We start from the raw sequence: 16,276 nt of genomic DNA, 5'->3' as shown, positions 1-16,276 counted from the left end.
TGAATCGGTATTGAGATCTCCATTTCAGACACTACTGGAGCACTAGAGGAGCATGGATGTGCCCCCTGGAGCAGCAGCCTGGCCGTTCCCAGGCTGTGACTGATGGGGAGCAGCCCCAGGAGCCCCCAGGGTTGGGTGGGATGCCTTGTTCTCTGGGGCTGTGGGTTAGAACATGCTCCTGAGACTTTTATTTCCCTGCACCAAAGTAGTTCCTTGAGGCTGCTTTTCCCTTGAGGTCCCCCACAGTTGGCTTTGGCCACCCTGCAGAGGTTGAGCTCACGCTGCCTGAGATCCTGCAGGGATGTCTGTCCCCCTCCCTGTCCCTTCAGCAGGAGGGCAGCAGCTCCCTGGCAGATGCTGCCTTCTTTCTTTCTTTTGTGCAGGGTGTGAACAAAACCCTGTGCCCTATGTGCCTCAGCCAACTTCTTTACCTGCTGCAGCTATGGGATATTTAAAAATGAAGAAGAAGGACTAAGGCTCTGTCTTGCCTTTTGAGATGCAACAGGGGCTTGAGTTTGGAGCTGCGTCCCTGGGAGGGTGTTCTGATTGCTTCTTCAACTTCTGTTTATACAATTTTACAAAATTTTGGCAGGAATCAAGAGCACATACCAGGGTGTTGGCTTTTATGAATCTCATGGGATGTGAAAGTCAAGCTGACTGGATGAACTTTGGTTACATATTCCAGACAAGCACAATGACTCTATTTATTCAGACTTGGCAGCCAGAACGCAGATTGACTCTGTGGGTAATAAATTTTCACAGCCACAAAACTTCAGTGGCAACCAACCTGATCCTGCACAGAAAAAATGCATGCAAGGAAGCAGACTCGGGCTGCAAAAATATGTTAGATTATTATTCCATGTATGTGTACCAGTCAGTTAATTTTTTTGTCTATTGATTGACATGAATTGCACAAATGGATCCAGGGATCTTTTTCCCCTTAAAGGAACTACTTGCTATTGCAAAATTTTCATATTGTAAAAGGACAAGTAGGGGGAAAAAAGAGAATTGTTCATGTTACAATTGACAATCTCCTTTCAATATTTCACCCAAGACTGATTTAAGTTATCCAGTGACCTCTACAGAGAAGAGCAGGGTATTATAATGGGGGCAGTTTCATGTGCTGTGCCACACTTCAAGGAACCAAAAGGCAATAACCACTACAATTCAGTACTCTGAACAATCTTAAGTACAATTTTGACATCTTCATGCTACAAAGCTTCAGATGCTTTCTGGGAGAGATGATGATGAAATTATTACCTTATGTGTTATAAATCAAAATGAATTGGCTCTTTAACTTGCAGATTTATGTTAACTACCTTGGTATCTGTTAATTGCTTGCTCTTCAGATATTGATTGGGGATTAAAAAATATATTTTCTTCAATCTGTGTGATGTAAAATATGCCAACAGGAAATTTTCCCTCTGCATATTAGATCCTAAGATCACTGCCTGTAAAATTAAAACGATCAGTTTAAATGGATAAACTATGCTCATTAAAGAGGAAAAATACATTTATGTAATTAAAATTAAGAGACTAATATGTGTGGATAATGTAATTACTGTGGGCACACACACGCTCAGCTTAAACCCAGCCTCTTTTGCCTCTCCTGGGTCTGTGAATCTTGCTACCTTAATTGCTGGCACGGAGGGAGCGTTTGGGATCCCGAGGCTCTCAATCAGGCGTCTGTCTCACATTTGGCCTCCCTTGCCCATTGCTCACATTCTGTGGGTCGGGCACAGCCCAAATACCAGCCACAGGGCTGCTGCAGCACCTGTCCCCATCTGCACCGCCACAGGAACTTTCCATTTCTGCCTGGTGATTTCAAATGCACACACAAAATCACCTTCTGAGTTTTCCACATCTTTTCCCCCAAAATTTCCATATAGGAATTAGCAAACAAGAAAAGCATCCAAGCTCTTGCACAGCTCACCTTCAGCTATTTAAGAAACCGGACTACTTAAATGAGTACAATTGCTGAAATGCCAATTAATTCAGTAAGGAGTGTCTGGGAATCACTCATGTACTGTTCCTATCCCTTCATCTTTGATTTCCTACTTTCTTGCTCCTTAGTTCAGGAAGCAGTCTGAGATTAAAGAGCCTCAGAATTAAAAAGTGAAAAAAAAAAAAGGGTTCTTCCTCTGACATTTAGGTACATATCCATGTAATAATCTGTGAATGTGTTTGGCAGGGAGGGGTCTGTGTTATTCTTTTTGGGGCCTATTTCCTGTTAGGTAGATGAAAACATGGTCTTTTGTTTAGCCAACAGGCACAATCATATTTAGGTTTGCTCCTTAAGCAAACTTGCATGTCTTAAGTGAGATTCTGCAAAGGATTTTTAGGGCCTGAGGCAGCCTGTGCCCCCAGGAGCTTTTTATCTGTACAGCCAACTTTGGAAAAAAAAATAAATCATTAATCCATTTTAGAGAGGGGGGACCAAACCACAAAGTAATTGCTGAAGGCTGCTGACATGATGACCGGTGCTGAGCAATGGGACCTTGGCTCTGCTCCTTGCCATGCTGGTGGCAAATGCTGCCTTGGTTCTGGGGTCTTGTGGGTGGGAGCACGGAGGAGAAAGCCCTGGCTGGACCAGCTGTGCCTTGAAGCTCTGGTCACTGAGTGAAGACCCGGCAAAGCACACACAGTGTGGAGCCACCCAAGCATGGGCTCTGCTAACTCTGCACTGCTCTCCTTTAGGCACGATGCCACCTTGCTCTCTACCCAAAGGACAAGCTGTGCCTCCCCATCGCTGCCTCTCCCCTTCCCCACCACTCCTTTCCCCTGCCTGCACCACGGTGTTGCTGCGTGCCCTTGGTATTCTTCAGACATCCCTTCTTGTCCCTCACTGGACTTTGCCCTACGCTGTCTGTGTGATGTATTTTAAACTATCTAGACAAGCAGGAAGAGTAATTAAATGTGAAGTGTTTCGGGATGAAATGCATTAAACAAAAAGGAAATTGTATAAATATGTAAATAATTGAATTCATGTGCTGAATCTTCTCAGCACAAAGCAGCTTCGCTCAAAATAGATGAAATAATGGTTTAATATAAATATGAAAAGGCTTTGACTTACCTGTTGCTTGGAATGTATTGTAAAATACAGACTTCTAATAATGAGAGCTAAAGAAAAACCTGGAAGGTTTTCAGGTCTACATACTTAGAGTTATTTGCCTAAGGCCCTGAATTTCAGAAGTCTAAATAGCTCCAGTTACCCCTGACTGAAATAATCACATTTGAAACCATGTTATATCCTGGTCTGGAGACACGTGAGGCAACCAGGGGCAGTGCCTCCCTCACATGCTCTGGCAAAGGCACTGGACGTGCATTTTAATGCAAGGAGAAAGGGAAGTGGCTCTTGCCCTCTCACTCCCACCAAATCTACCCCGGTATATTGAGAGAGAGCTTGTGATAGTACAGCTTTTCAACTAGGGACTCAGCCAGCCAAGGGAAAACCAAGATCCAGCCCTACTCCAGTGATTAAAGAATAATTTGGACAAAACATGGCAGTGCTTCAAGGAGAGAAGACCCCTACCCTGACAAAAACAATCTCTCCTGGCCCATAGAAAACCTTGGGTGAAGAATCTGCTCCCAGGCAGGTGTTTTGGGGTCTTTAAAGCCCAAGCAAATGCCCTAATGGCTCTGTAATGGAGGGATCCAAGCGCCCATCCAAGGCTCTAGGCAGGTCAACAGCCCAGGGACTGGTCCCTCAGGCCCAGGTCGTGCTTGAAGGACTTGGCCTGAAGCCTTAATCCGAATTCCTGTTTCTCCCCTCCTTGGCTGCTCTTTAAAACAAAACAAAATCCAATCAGGAGGAGACTGATACAAAAACCTTCTGGGTTGCATCAAGGTAATAAATCAAGACCCCTGCAGAACATTCCCCACAAATACAGCAGTTAGCACATGCAGTCTGGCGCAGAGCAAGAACATCTGTTACTCCATTTACAGTACTTTCATGTATTTTGATAACCTTGATGTATATTTTGAAAAAGCATTAGCAAAATGTTTGCAGTAGCTCTGTCTCGACATGAAACATGCTACAAGTTACACGGTTGTTGTCTGGTTCTTACCTGGTCGTTCTCTTCTTCGTCGCTGCTTAACTTGAGGTCATCTTCTAGCATTCTGGAAAGCAAGCAGCAGAATAAGTTAATAATTATGATTTACCAAAATGTTTCAGATCTCAGAGCTACTGTAAAAAAAAATAAAAAATAGAAAGAAATATATTTTATGCCAGGAACTCTGTAGAAGTGACAATGTCTTTTTTTTTTTTTTTTCTTATCCAATTGTTATCAACTAACTTCTTAATTTGTTTCCTGCTATTAGTGCCTAAGGGAAAATGTTTACTGGAGTAATAATGGATTTTGCAAAGATTATTGTTATTACAATCACTGACAAACAATTTTTGTATGCTAAAAATAATATTTTTGATGCTGACAGGTCAGTAGTCTCTCTGAAAGGAAAATTTTGCTCCATTTGGCTTTGAGCTTACAAAACAGAGCTAGATATTTACACTGGCAGTACTGCAGCACAAAATAAGATTCAATGATGTTTCCCCAAAGGCCATTTTTACTTTATTGCCTGTTTGATGTAAAATTGACATTGACTGAAACAATTAAAACTAAAATATATTGTCTCAGTGCACAGGAGTATGCACAAGGAGTTCACTGTCATACAAACATAGAAAATAATGCATCTTTTCTAAGGGGATTTCATCTTCCCTTCCCATATCCTTTCCTCAAGTTATTTCAACTGGCTTTCAAAAAAGAGCAGTTTGTCTTTACCTCCATGCATTTTTTTTTTACAAGCTAGGGTTAAGTAACCAGCAGTTAAAGGAGCTGAAGAGGTGCAAAGATTTCTCCCACTGCTTGAAAGGTCTTCAAGAATGGGACCTATTTAAAAAAAATACCTCTGTAATAACAATAATCATTCAGAAAGTTGCTAATTTTTCTTGTGTTCTGGGAAAAGGGAATCTGTAATTTAGCCTCAACTCCAGAAGAAAGCTTGGGGAACAATTCAAACACATTCTGTGATGTGGGTGGTCCCTGGAGTGTAAATATATCAAGAAGACATATGTAGTAATTTCAAACCACCTCCTCGTTCTTGTGCCTGGATCTTCCAAGAGCGTGCCTGAAAAGCGTGGATCTTAAATGGGCTGCATGGCATGCCAGGTCTTAAACGAGCACTGCACCCTCCCCCAAATTAGTAGCTGTTGGCACCACGCGCAGCTATATGTGCAGTCGCTGCGGTCACAGCTGTGCCCCTGTTTCCCTGCAGCACCTTCAGGAGGACGTAGGTGTACGAGAACAGAACCGGGGGCAGAGCAGGAACTCCTACTTGCTCACCTCTTTAAATCTCATGTCTCGCTTTTCCCAGCTTTTACTTCTACTTACCTCGAGATTTTTCCTCTGTAAAGCCAACAGAGCAAATTCAACAAAATCTTGGTGTGATGCAGACACCTCAAGTATGAAAAGTATATCAGACACCCTTCAAGCTGACAATGTTATAGCAAGGCCCTCCTGTGTTTTATTGGGAAATATGTCCACAGGCAGGAAAAAACTCACTCTACCATCTCCTTAGTCAGCAGAAACTCTCTTGACTGCATGGATGCAGCCACAGGGCAAGCTCACAAGACCTGCTGAGCAGTTGGCAGGTGGTACAGGTACCGTTGACATAGGATTCATCTCATAGATGCTAAAATATGAGAGGAAAGTTTCCTATAAACACTGTAAGATCCACACTGGCTTTGGATCCTGCCACTTACAGTGGATCTTTTCAAAATAGCAACATTATACATGTATAGATACTCATTTTTTTCTGTTTAGGGCATTCCTGAAAAAAATAGTGTTGGAAAATAGCACAGATCTGGGATTTTGCATTATGTAATTAAATGTGACAAACACTGTGTGGATAGTTATTTAAGCAGAGAGAGATCTGCTTATAGTGTGAAAAGCAGAGAACTCCTGATGCCACTGCCCACGCTTCCTTGATTTTAGGTGCTTGTATTCCTGCTAGAAATGCGGTACTTTAGTACATTGTTTAAGATTCAGCAGGTTAGCTCTTCTCCTATATAGGAGTTGAAAAACAAAAGCTGATAATGAAATATTCTAGGTAGCTGTAAGTATTTGTTAGTGTCTGGCTTTTTTGTATCAACATAAAAGATTTTGTACTGTGAGCCTGTGGCTCGCTGGTACCATAAGGCTTTGAAGGCTCCAGGTTGAGTGGAAGTGCAAGCAGAGTTAAGGCAAGACACAAGACATGCATGCAGGGATCATCCACACAAAAGGAACAAGAAACCACAGTGCTGGCCTATCCTGCTTTCCCTGCTTGTATTTTTTAGCCTGTCTTTATTTTTCTTGTCTGTTTCTCATTTTAGAAGCACTGCTTTCCAAGAAAAGCACTGCCTGCCTGGGGCTCGTGGCCCCTCTTGGAACTACTGTAAGTGCACAAACAATCCCCGAATGCTGGCGATAGGAAAAAACAGGTCACCATAAAATGCTTGCTCGCTTGCTTGCTTTTTTGTTTTTCCCTAGAGTGGGATCAGGCCCTCCTGATCCTTGTGTTTGTCACAAGGATGTGTCAGGTTAGGAGAGCTTGCCATACGTAGAGGTCTATCTTGAAAAGGCAAGACATGTTTGCCTACCCTGCAGGAATGACTTTGGTGCCTGAACTGTCTCCCAGGCTGCTTTCACTGCCAGGTCAGACCCTGAGCTCTGATCTCCAAAGCTATGCTCAGAGCAAGACATGTCACCAGTGACTCCAGCTTCACCCCTTATCAACCCTGGAGAGCAAGGCTGCTTGGGCACCAGGCAGCTTTGGAAGCCCAGGCTGGAGCCCATCCTGGGGTAGGAGGAGGTATTTGTCTTAGACATATTCTTGTTTGCAGTAAACATCCTAAACAACCAAACTGATTTTGAGTCCAAATGCTTTTGAGGTACAGCTTGACAACTCACCTCCACCATGACAATGATGATGGTTAAAATAAAAAGCCCACAGCTGGACCAGCAGACCCCACTTGAAGAAAGGGGAAGGATGGGAGAGAAAGAAAATACTTCAAGCTTGCAAGAGATGTTATGTTAATTTGTGCTTTATCTGAAAAGCACTTTGGCAAAGATTCAGCAAAGAATGAGAGTTGGTGCATCTTTGTTAGCAGAGCACTTCAGATCACATTTAAATCAACCCCTGCAAGGACCAGATTTCTTTATGCGTGCTGGCAAACCAGTGCAATGACAGGCAGACAAACATTCACAAGCTAATGTGCAAACATAGCCTCTTTAACACTGCCTCTTTATAGCTATTTTCTCTAACAAGTTTTCCTGAATGTGTCAAATCCAGGCCAGCAAGTGGCATCGTCTATAGGCTTTAAGATTTTTTTTTTTTTGATGTGAACTTGGCTTTGACATGCTGAAGTACAGGTAAATACAACTTCGTAAACAAAAGCTAGACAAATCGAGTGGTGTTGGAATCATCTCTGGAAAGCACACACCATGTAGGGCTTCTGCACTTGAAGTGAGCACGTACGGATCCCAGTGGTCAGGAAGTTACTTTGCAGAACCTAATTATATATTTTTAGTGAAATCTCCATGAGGTCACGAAGGTTGCGAGGGGAGGGAGACTCGGGCGGGAGCGCTCTCTGCTCTCTAATTAATGCATCTGTTCCTTTATCTGCCAAGAACGTAACAGGTAGAGTCATAATGAAAGGAAATGAGGATGAGTTCGGGATATTGCAAAATGCCGCAGCAAGGCAGCTGGTTTCTTTCTCCAGTAACCAATTACGGAGTTTCAGCCAGGGGTGCTGTGCCACTTGGTGGGAAAGGAGAGGATGAAGGGCTACATACGCTTAGTGGAAAAATAGCCAGAAAGCCTTCTAGAGGGCACCAATATCCATTTTTCTACCAATTTCAATGTTACCATGTGTCTAGATCTCTTACATAGCCTCTCAAAAAGCCTGACCTCTTTGATCTGGGGCTGCTCACTGCATTGGTCCAGTAGGCTGTCAGGGGGGACATCTGGTCCCACTGCTCACCCTAGCATGTCAAAGGGACAGGAGATGCTCCTGGTCAAAATTACCCAGGGTTTGGGATGGAGGAGGGGGGCATGTTCAAATTATAGGGTTAAGCTGATACTTGCAGATTTGCTGTTTTGTCTGTCTTCCTTTTATCCTGATTTGTTGTTGTTGTTGGAAAGCCAAGTCCTAAGCAAGGATTATCTTCAGACCCAGCCGGGGTCCAGGGGACAGCAGGAAGACATCTAGTTTCCCCTCTTGGAAGTAACATCAAAGTAACATCAAAGTTTCATGTGTGAGGGTAGAGCCAGGGCACAGGTCAGAGACTTTTGGGTTCAAACAGTCTGGAGGAGAAGGGCTTGCTGGGGAAGATGTTCATGATGCGATGTCTGGCAGAGGTGGTCCTCATCAGACAGTTTGGGAATCGGCTGTGACTTTTAGCATCTGGAGCCAGATGCTGCTATGACCCTTCTAGCAAAGCCCTACCTATGAAAACATCTGTTTTCTTTCTGGGTTTGTAACAATGATGGAACTAATGTGCAGTTTGCAAGACCTAAGATTTGCAAAAGGGCTTGGGGTCTGATTCAACACCAGTGGGGTGAAGACATTGTTTTTCCTGGTAGTCACTCTCCACATCTGCTGGTGACCACTGAAGAAGCAGCAAGCCTCACCCCTTGCGATTTACATTGATCTCTTGATATATTTCACATTTCTTCTCCTAAAGAAGTCTTTCCTTCACCTTTGCAAATTACTTATTGAAGTGTGAAACTCTCAGAAAATGCCTTGGTGGTTTTGTTTTGTGATTAGAGAGATTGCCTTCTGGCTTGCAAATCAAAGGGCAAGAGAAAAGGCTTCAAGAGAGGTTAAAAAAAAGGAGGGGGGAAACTAAGCTACTATGGTAGACAGGTTCTTCATGACAATTCTGATAATTAGAACAAAAAAAATGAGACGGGAAAGGGAAAAATATCAATAGTAATTAAATCATTAACACTAATGCTTTAGGAGAGAACATGCCAATGGTTTGCAAGCCTGGGGCACAAATGTGTGAATGTTGTGATTGTCATTTAAATAAATTCAGCAGTCACCATCTCTGCAATTTGTGAAAGATCTCATGAATGTGTTAATCTGATCAAGTATATTGTTACATTTTAATGCTAGGCAGCATCTCAGTCAGAATACCATCTTTATTAAGGACTTTTGTGATTTCTGCTCATTATATAGGAAAGGGATTTCGGTAGCAGAAAAATACCTTGATTTTAAGTAAAGAGGAACCCCACAAAGCAAAGAGCTGTGATGAAATATGAAAATCGTAGAAGTAACTGCTCATTCAAGTTTATACCACCACAACATTTCAGCTGAATGAGAGTGTTTTGGGGCAAATTATCTTATTTTTTAATACATAATATTGACTTTTTTTTTTTTTTTTTCCCCTCTAAGTGCATAGTGACCTTTCAAGAACTGGGCATTAGTTTCAATATTACAAGAAACCCAGGAGGAAAATAGATATTTTTCTAAGTAGCAGTATGCTAGAAGGCTTTCAGACTGGCTCCAGCTGTTTAAAGTCGCAAATGATGCACCCGTATAAAGAGAAGAAAAAGTATTGCTTCATGTTGTAGGAAAACAAAGCCAAACTTTCCTGAAAGCTCCACATTGTGCAAGACCCTAAACCCTTGTTCCCAGAAAAATAAGAGATAATGCCAGGTGGGATTTACGTTTCCTACCCAGACTGTCCTCTTATGATACTGGGATTATTTTGGCTAGGAGTGCACACATATGTCATATGACTTACGCACTAAAAAGATGAATGTACCTTCATTTTCTGTCTCTCTTTGCTTATTTTCTAAAAGATAAATAGTAGCAAAAATATGGCTGGAGGCTTCCTAATAAACAAATTAACAGGTTTCCTCCCCTAAATAAATAAAAAAAGGGAAACAAATGTTGCATTGATTACCTTAGTTACCTGAACATAACAGATGGGCAGTTATATTTGCTACTTATCTAAAGCCAAAAGAGGTATTTCAAATAGCCTTGTTTACTAATGCTAAATATAGGAGTAGCTGTTTTTATACAGCAGTAATTTCTAATTAATTGGATTCTGATTACCAAAATTAATTTTCACTTTAGTGTCATAGCTGATGCAAATGTTTCACTTTTAAAAAGTTCATGCATTTATATTATTTGAAAAGTGTAATATTTATTCCTGTTTTATACAAAATAAAGTCAAAAGCTAATGTATTAAGGTAAACAACTAGATCAAGAGGATGCTTTATAAATGGTGTAATTGAGCTTTCAGTAGGTTTGTAAGACTTCTGCAAGCACTGCTTGCAGCATCCGAAATTCAGTTTGAATATATGATGTTTAAATTATAAAAACCCGTCAACAAACAGTTTGTGTAGGTTCTACTACACAGAAACATGTAGGAAAACATGATTATATAGGATACTGTCAAACCTAATTAAAAAGAGAGGAAGAAGGCCAGTAAAATCCGGCTGGTGAAATATTAACGTACTTAATGCTGGAATGAAGTATATATATCAACGTGAGATTTAATTCTAGAGCGTACAATTTAAATGCCTGAAAAGCCAACCAAGTCCATAGAAATAGAATTAGCAGTTCCAATAAAAAATGGATGCTCTGAAGAAGTTTTCAGTCCTTGGCTTGAATCCATCTAAGATGGTCTACACCACTCTCCAAACCATTTAAACCGGCTAAATGCTCTGCTAAATTCCCATTACAACGGCAGTCTCATTAGAAATGCAAGGTAGTCCTCTCTGAGTGATGCAGCCATTACTCTCTCCTATGAGCAGAAACTGAAATAAGGCTTCTGCCACTTGCACAAGGCTGGGTTCATCCCTCCACCCCCAGGAAGGAGGGGAGAGGAGAAAATGCTTTACCGTGGTGTTACACCCTAGACGTGATACCTGCTCCTTCCTGAACTCCATAAAAACTCATGGTGTGTGCCATTACTGCCAGTGTAGATGGTTCCCAAGGGCTGGTATGGAAAGCAGAGCCAAAAATCAAACAGAAGAAAAAGAACAGGAAAACAGATCCCGTAGAATGACATGGTGAAGTTCCTGTCTCCTTGGTGGGGTGGGAAAACCTCTCACAACCACATGGACCACAGCAGCTTCACCAGCATGGTGTTTGGGCAGAAGGGCCCAAACTACCTCCTTAGAAATGAGAAAAATTCATTTGAAAATTGAGGAAAAGAACTACTGTGAGCCCACTTCCTGAGCAAAGAAGCCACGTAAAAATGCACATATACTCAGGGAGAGAGAAAAATGATGAGCTACTTAGTGGCTTGTGCCTAAGCACCAGCCTAAGAAGCCCAATCACTCTGAGGACTTGCCAAAGTTTTATGGCTAATCATGCTGTGTGTGATGGGAGGAAACACATTTGGGGAATAAAAGTTCTGAATGAGCCGCTCGCAATTTTCCAATCCATTTCTTGCCTCCTTGCCCCTGCTCCTTCCAGGCTCTCTGGGTGTGATTAGCAGTTATTTGCTAACTCTATCTCTCTGATTTCCTAGCAATTTCAGATGCTGCCATCTACAAAATATTAATTTCAAATGTGAAATGAAATAAGAGTGCATGAACTGTGCTGCTGCCTTGTGTGTCAGCTGTTGTGGCAGAAATCTTTGGGAATTTATGTGTCTGAGATAAAATTGCCGCTGCTAAGTCTTCCCGCTGAAGGTGCAGTATCTGATTTTGTACTCGGTGATTATTTTCTTATGAATAGCCTCTTTCTGCCTAATCCCAGCATTATAAGCATCTGTCCTCATGCTGGAATCATCATCCCACACATTTTTATTCTCTTGCTCCCTTTCGGATGACTGCAGTCATCTGTAAAATGCTGACCGTTCATTTAGCAGTGCTCATAACTGAGGCTGCAGTGGTGTTTATTCATCTCGTGCTGGTTGGGAGAGGGAAATGAGGCTGTGTTAGCTAGAGGTTTTCAAACTTTGGTCAGGTACTACTGTGCTAAGATGAGAAGTGTTTTGTATCATCATAGCAATGGGGAAAGCAGCAGCTCATTGTCCCTGTGCTACCCCCTGCACACCAGAGGCTCACACACTGCCTGTGCCAGGACATCCTGCTGGGTACAAGCTTCTGATCCTGCTCACCTCCATCTCTGAAGCGTTTTCAGAGTTGCAGCTGCCCAGGACAGAGTCCCTGCCGAGAACAAGGGAGACAGAAGAACTTTCCTTGTTCCAGGATATAAAAAGTTGGGTTGGTTTCCTTCAAGCCTCCTTCCTTTAAGTGAGGCAGAGCTATTAAGTTATTCAAACTGTTAGATAACCTGTTCCAGCCTCGCTGCTTCTTGCTCTGCTATCCTCCACACATTTTACCATCGGTGAATGTAATTTCCGTCTATGTCATAGGTAACAATGCTGTATCTCCTACTCATCCTTGTTCAGCTGCTTCCAGAGATGCTCCTTGGGCCAGGATCCCTCATTGCCATGACATTCAGGATGGCTTAAGAGCCAGTATTCCTTTAATTTACATTTAATTGATATCGCACGCTGTACTTTTTAAAGCCTTAAAGGTCTATTAGAGCTTCATTAGTAACTTTATCAGCCGAAGTTGCCAGCTCCTCACAGAATGAAATCAGCTTTGGTTGATAAGAACATACATTTTTTTTTTCCCCCTTCAAATTAAAAAAATGAATGGCACTCATTATGTTCTTATCCCTCAATTTGTTCATGGAATTAAAGGAACCTTACTTGAGCTCCCCAAAAACTTTGTATGGGATAGGTGCCAGGCAAGCTGTCCAAAACCTTAAACTTTCTTCCTTGGTCTTTTGGCACATATCATGACATGAGCTGTCTCCTGGGGTTTTCCCTGCATTTCAAGGTGCATCACAAGCAGCTCTCCCCCAGATTTTACTAGCCAGTGGTTTTGATGGCTACAAGGCAGCTTGGAAGCTCTCAGGTTTACAGATATTTGTCTATGAGGTAAGCGATTTAAAAAAAATAATTCAATCTAGACACTGTTCAGCTTCCTATCTATTGGTTTCTTTGCTTTTTCTCTTACAAAAAATATACATTGAATCTACTGTTATTAACAACATCAATATTTCCAGCTGATAAGGGACTACTGCTAGAACTTCCTTATTTCTGTTGTTCTTTATACACTTAAAGAACACCTTTAATCCCATTATCTTTGAACTTTCCTCTGGTATCCTCCACTCCTTTTATCTGTATTCTATAATTTCTCTTTTAGATTAATTCTTATTTTCCCCTTTCATGTTTCATTTATTTTAGATTTTCTCTCTATCCCATAGATTGTTCTTTCAGTACTAATTGCTACTTTTCTTTCACCACCGAAGCTGAGCTAGCTTGTTGCAAAGCTTTTTTTTTTTTTTTTTTTTTTTTTCTTTTCCCTTTTTTTGTGGAAATGCAGTCTTGTGATAACCGAATAGGGTCTGATTTTAAAAAGCCAAACTTCTACTCAGGTCCTTGCTTCTAGCATTTTCCACCTCAGCTGTTTCTGGTCAGTAATTTCGTCCACGGTGGGACATCAGCCCTCCTGTGTTGGGACTGTCCTTTATTGGCCAAGGTTGGATACAATAAAATCAAGATCTTGTTCCCGTGCAATGTTGTGCTTTACATCCAGCAACTGATTTACCTTTATTCAAAGCAGAGGTGAGTCTGTCTGGTGAAATATCCTCAGTGCCAGAAAAGTGCCAAAAAGACCATGCGCAATCTTAATTTTATTTTAGTGGCTGGCCACACTGGACCTCTGGTGGCAAACTAAGACCTTGGGTATTCACCTGCTGCATCTGCCTTTGCTTCACAGACCAGTGCTGATGGAGCAAGTCTGTCCCCTCCTGTGACAGGAGCTGGGGGTACAGTGGAGACCAGAGTGTGTCCCCCAGCACTGAGCTGCTCCCTGAGCACCTAGGGCACAGCCACTAGGCCTCCAGCTGTGCAGTGCCAGCTCTGCAAAGTTTCCACAGGCTATCTTTACTCTTTTTGTCCTTGTTCAGTGATGTTCTGGCTCTGGGATAAATTAAAAGATTGTTCGATGGCCCTAGCCAGAGCTTTCCATGGAAATGAAGGCAACAGGAGGGAGGGAATGGTCTGGTTTGGTCTCTCCAGGAGGCACATGTGTGACAGGCAGAGACACAGCAGAGGTGCTGAGCGGCGGGATGGGAGCATATGGGACCTATACCTCCCCTACACCCCTGCAAGCTCCAGCCAGCAGCAGCTTGCCTCTGAAAGACACAACAGGACCCCCAAAGTTTTCAGCATTTCCTTTCAAATACTCCTCCTAGCTATTTCCTGGAAGGGCACTGTATGTATTTTGCTCGGTCCCATCTCCAATACTTATGGCTTCATTTAGTTTTAATATAGTTATAAATGGGCTGTAGCGGCCTGCTTCTTTTAATAACTAAGTAAATGAAACCCTGTCTGTAATAATAAATGAACCATCCATCTGGGAGGCCTCCAGTAAAAATTTCAACAGGTATTTATTGCTCCTTTATGTAAACAGTACTCTGGACAATACAAGTGATTATACTCTCTGTCAGCCCTGTCAGGAAGGAGACAGTATAGTTTTGGACAGGGTCCCACAGAGCACACACTGAATTTACAGGTTTATTTGACTAGATGGAGACAAAATGATTAAAACAAGCAAATAAACAGGCAAGAACCCAGTTGGCTACCGTGGAAGCGAGCAGGCCGTTTCATTTAAAGGCAGGGTCCACGAGGATAAAATATGGAAATAGACGGGTCTGTGATGCAATGAGCTCCTCACAACCCCAAATACTTCACAGCTGCCCCCCAGTAACCACAACCAAAGTAAAATGCAGAAGCAGGAGTTTCACTGTAAAACTGGAACTTCACAGAGACTTTAAGGTATGTTGTGCCCGTGCAGGCTCTTATGATCCAGGAGGAACAGTGCTTTGGGAGAGTGCTCCACCACCAAGCATCCCCAAAGGCTTTCCCCTTCCCTCATGGACACTGCTGCCCACATGCTGGAAAGGGCAAGAGCATGACACATACACCTCAATGAAATTTTAATTTAAAAAAAAAAAAAATCTCATTGCCAAAACCATCTTCATAGCACTATTATATTCTGGTTCCTAATTACATACCCTTACATTCCACTGCTGTTGAAATAATACAGTGTCAGAACATATTGTCAAATAATTAATTCTGAGTGCAGTACCAGAAAAAAAAAAAAAAAAAAAAGAAACAAGGGGCAGAAAGACCTCAGAACCCATGCATGGCCAGACTGATGTGACCATTTGACACTGAGAAGTGGGCTGCAGAGAGTTCTGTACATTAAATATGAACGGGCTGAGTGCCTGCTGTGATTTTTGTCAAAATTTCCAGCCCTCTCTTTTCTGCAGGAGCAGGCTAAAATCGCTCCCATGAGTAGGTCTCTCAGTGCCTTTCATTTGCAGCCAGGCTAGGCATAGGGAAAAATCAGGTTTTCCTTTACAGGGCAGGCTACAAAAGCAAATCAAAGCTGCCAGCTGAAATGTCATGTGGTGTTCTGCCACACAGTGTGAGTGAGCTGTGGGTCGTGGCACAGAGCTTAGCCCAGTGTGCGCAGCCCAGAGACAGGGTAATGCTGCTCACCAATGGGCCACCTCCATGTCCAGGACATTTCCAATGTTTTTACAAAGCTCATCACATGAGCAACTTATCAGGAGATGGTGCATCGGTGATGTTATTCTCTTTTCTCCTCTCTGCTTCCACTTTGATCACACGGTGCTGAGAAGGGAGAAGGTGACCCCAGTGGGGCAGACCCCTCTGGACCATAGCACTCCCACCAAAATACAGGAGGAACAGTATCAGGTCTTCCTTTGGCATCAGTGCTTCTGCCTGCAAAATGTTTGTTTTATTTTGAGATAAACCCTTCTGGGAGTCAGAATGGGAAATTCCCTTTCCTCAGACATAATCTTCTTTGGACACCACAACAGCAGAAATAACCCACTGAGGCCTGCTCCTTCAGGTAGGGGAAGGGCTTTACTCCCTGTGTTCAGATCCTGCACATGCAGTGCGGAAGTACACCACCTGCACTGCAATATATAAAAAAAGAAAAGCATATTTTTTCTTTAAAAACACGTTTTGGACAAAATTATGAAGTTAGCTCTCAAATAGTAAACCACGCTATATCTCCTTTCTAATGTCTCTTTTAAAATATACACCAGGGAACAACTCTCATAACTCACTTGACACATACTATCTTATGAGTTATAGGGCGGTCTTCGATGCACAGAGTGTGTGTTGCACTTCTACACACCGTTATGAATTTTCCATCCCTC

The 16,276-nt window shown here is 42.4% G+C and overlaps 1 protein-coding gene across 3 annotated transcripts in view; it reads right to left on the bottom strand.

Annotated features, from left to right (window-relative positions):
- Window positions 1–16,276, bottom strand: part of AFF3 (ALF transcription elongation factor 3) — a 337,349-nt gene that overhangs the window by 97,399 nt on the left and 223,674 nt on the right. For all 3 annotated transcript variants that reach the window (XM_084526939.1, XM_084526940.1, XM_084526941.1), the window contains exon 8: window positions 4,068–4,119. In XM_084526939.1, coding sequence (XP_084383065.1) covers window positions 4,068–4,119 — 52 coding nt within the window. The remainder of the gene's footprint in view (window positions 1–4,067; window positions 4,120–16,276) is intronic.

The sequence above is a fragment of the Aythya ferina genome (genome assembly GCF_964211825.1).
Source record: "Aythya ferina genome assembly, chromosome: 1".
NCBI classification, from domain to species: Eukaryota; Metazoa; Chordata; class Aves; order Anseriformes; family Anatidae; genus Aythya; species Aythya ferina.
This window is presented reverse-complemented; position numbering and strand designations above follow the sequence as displayed.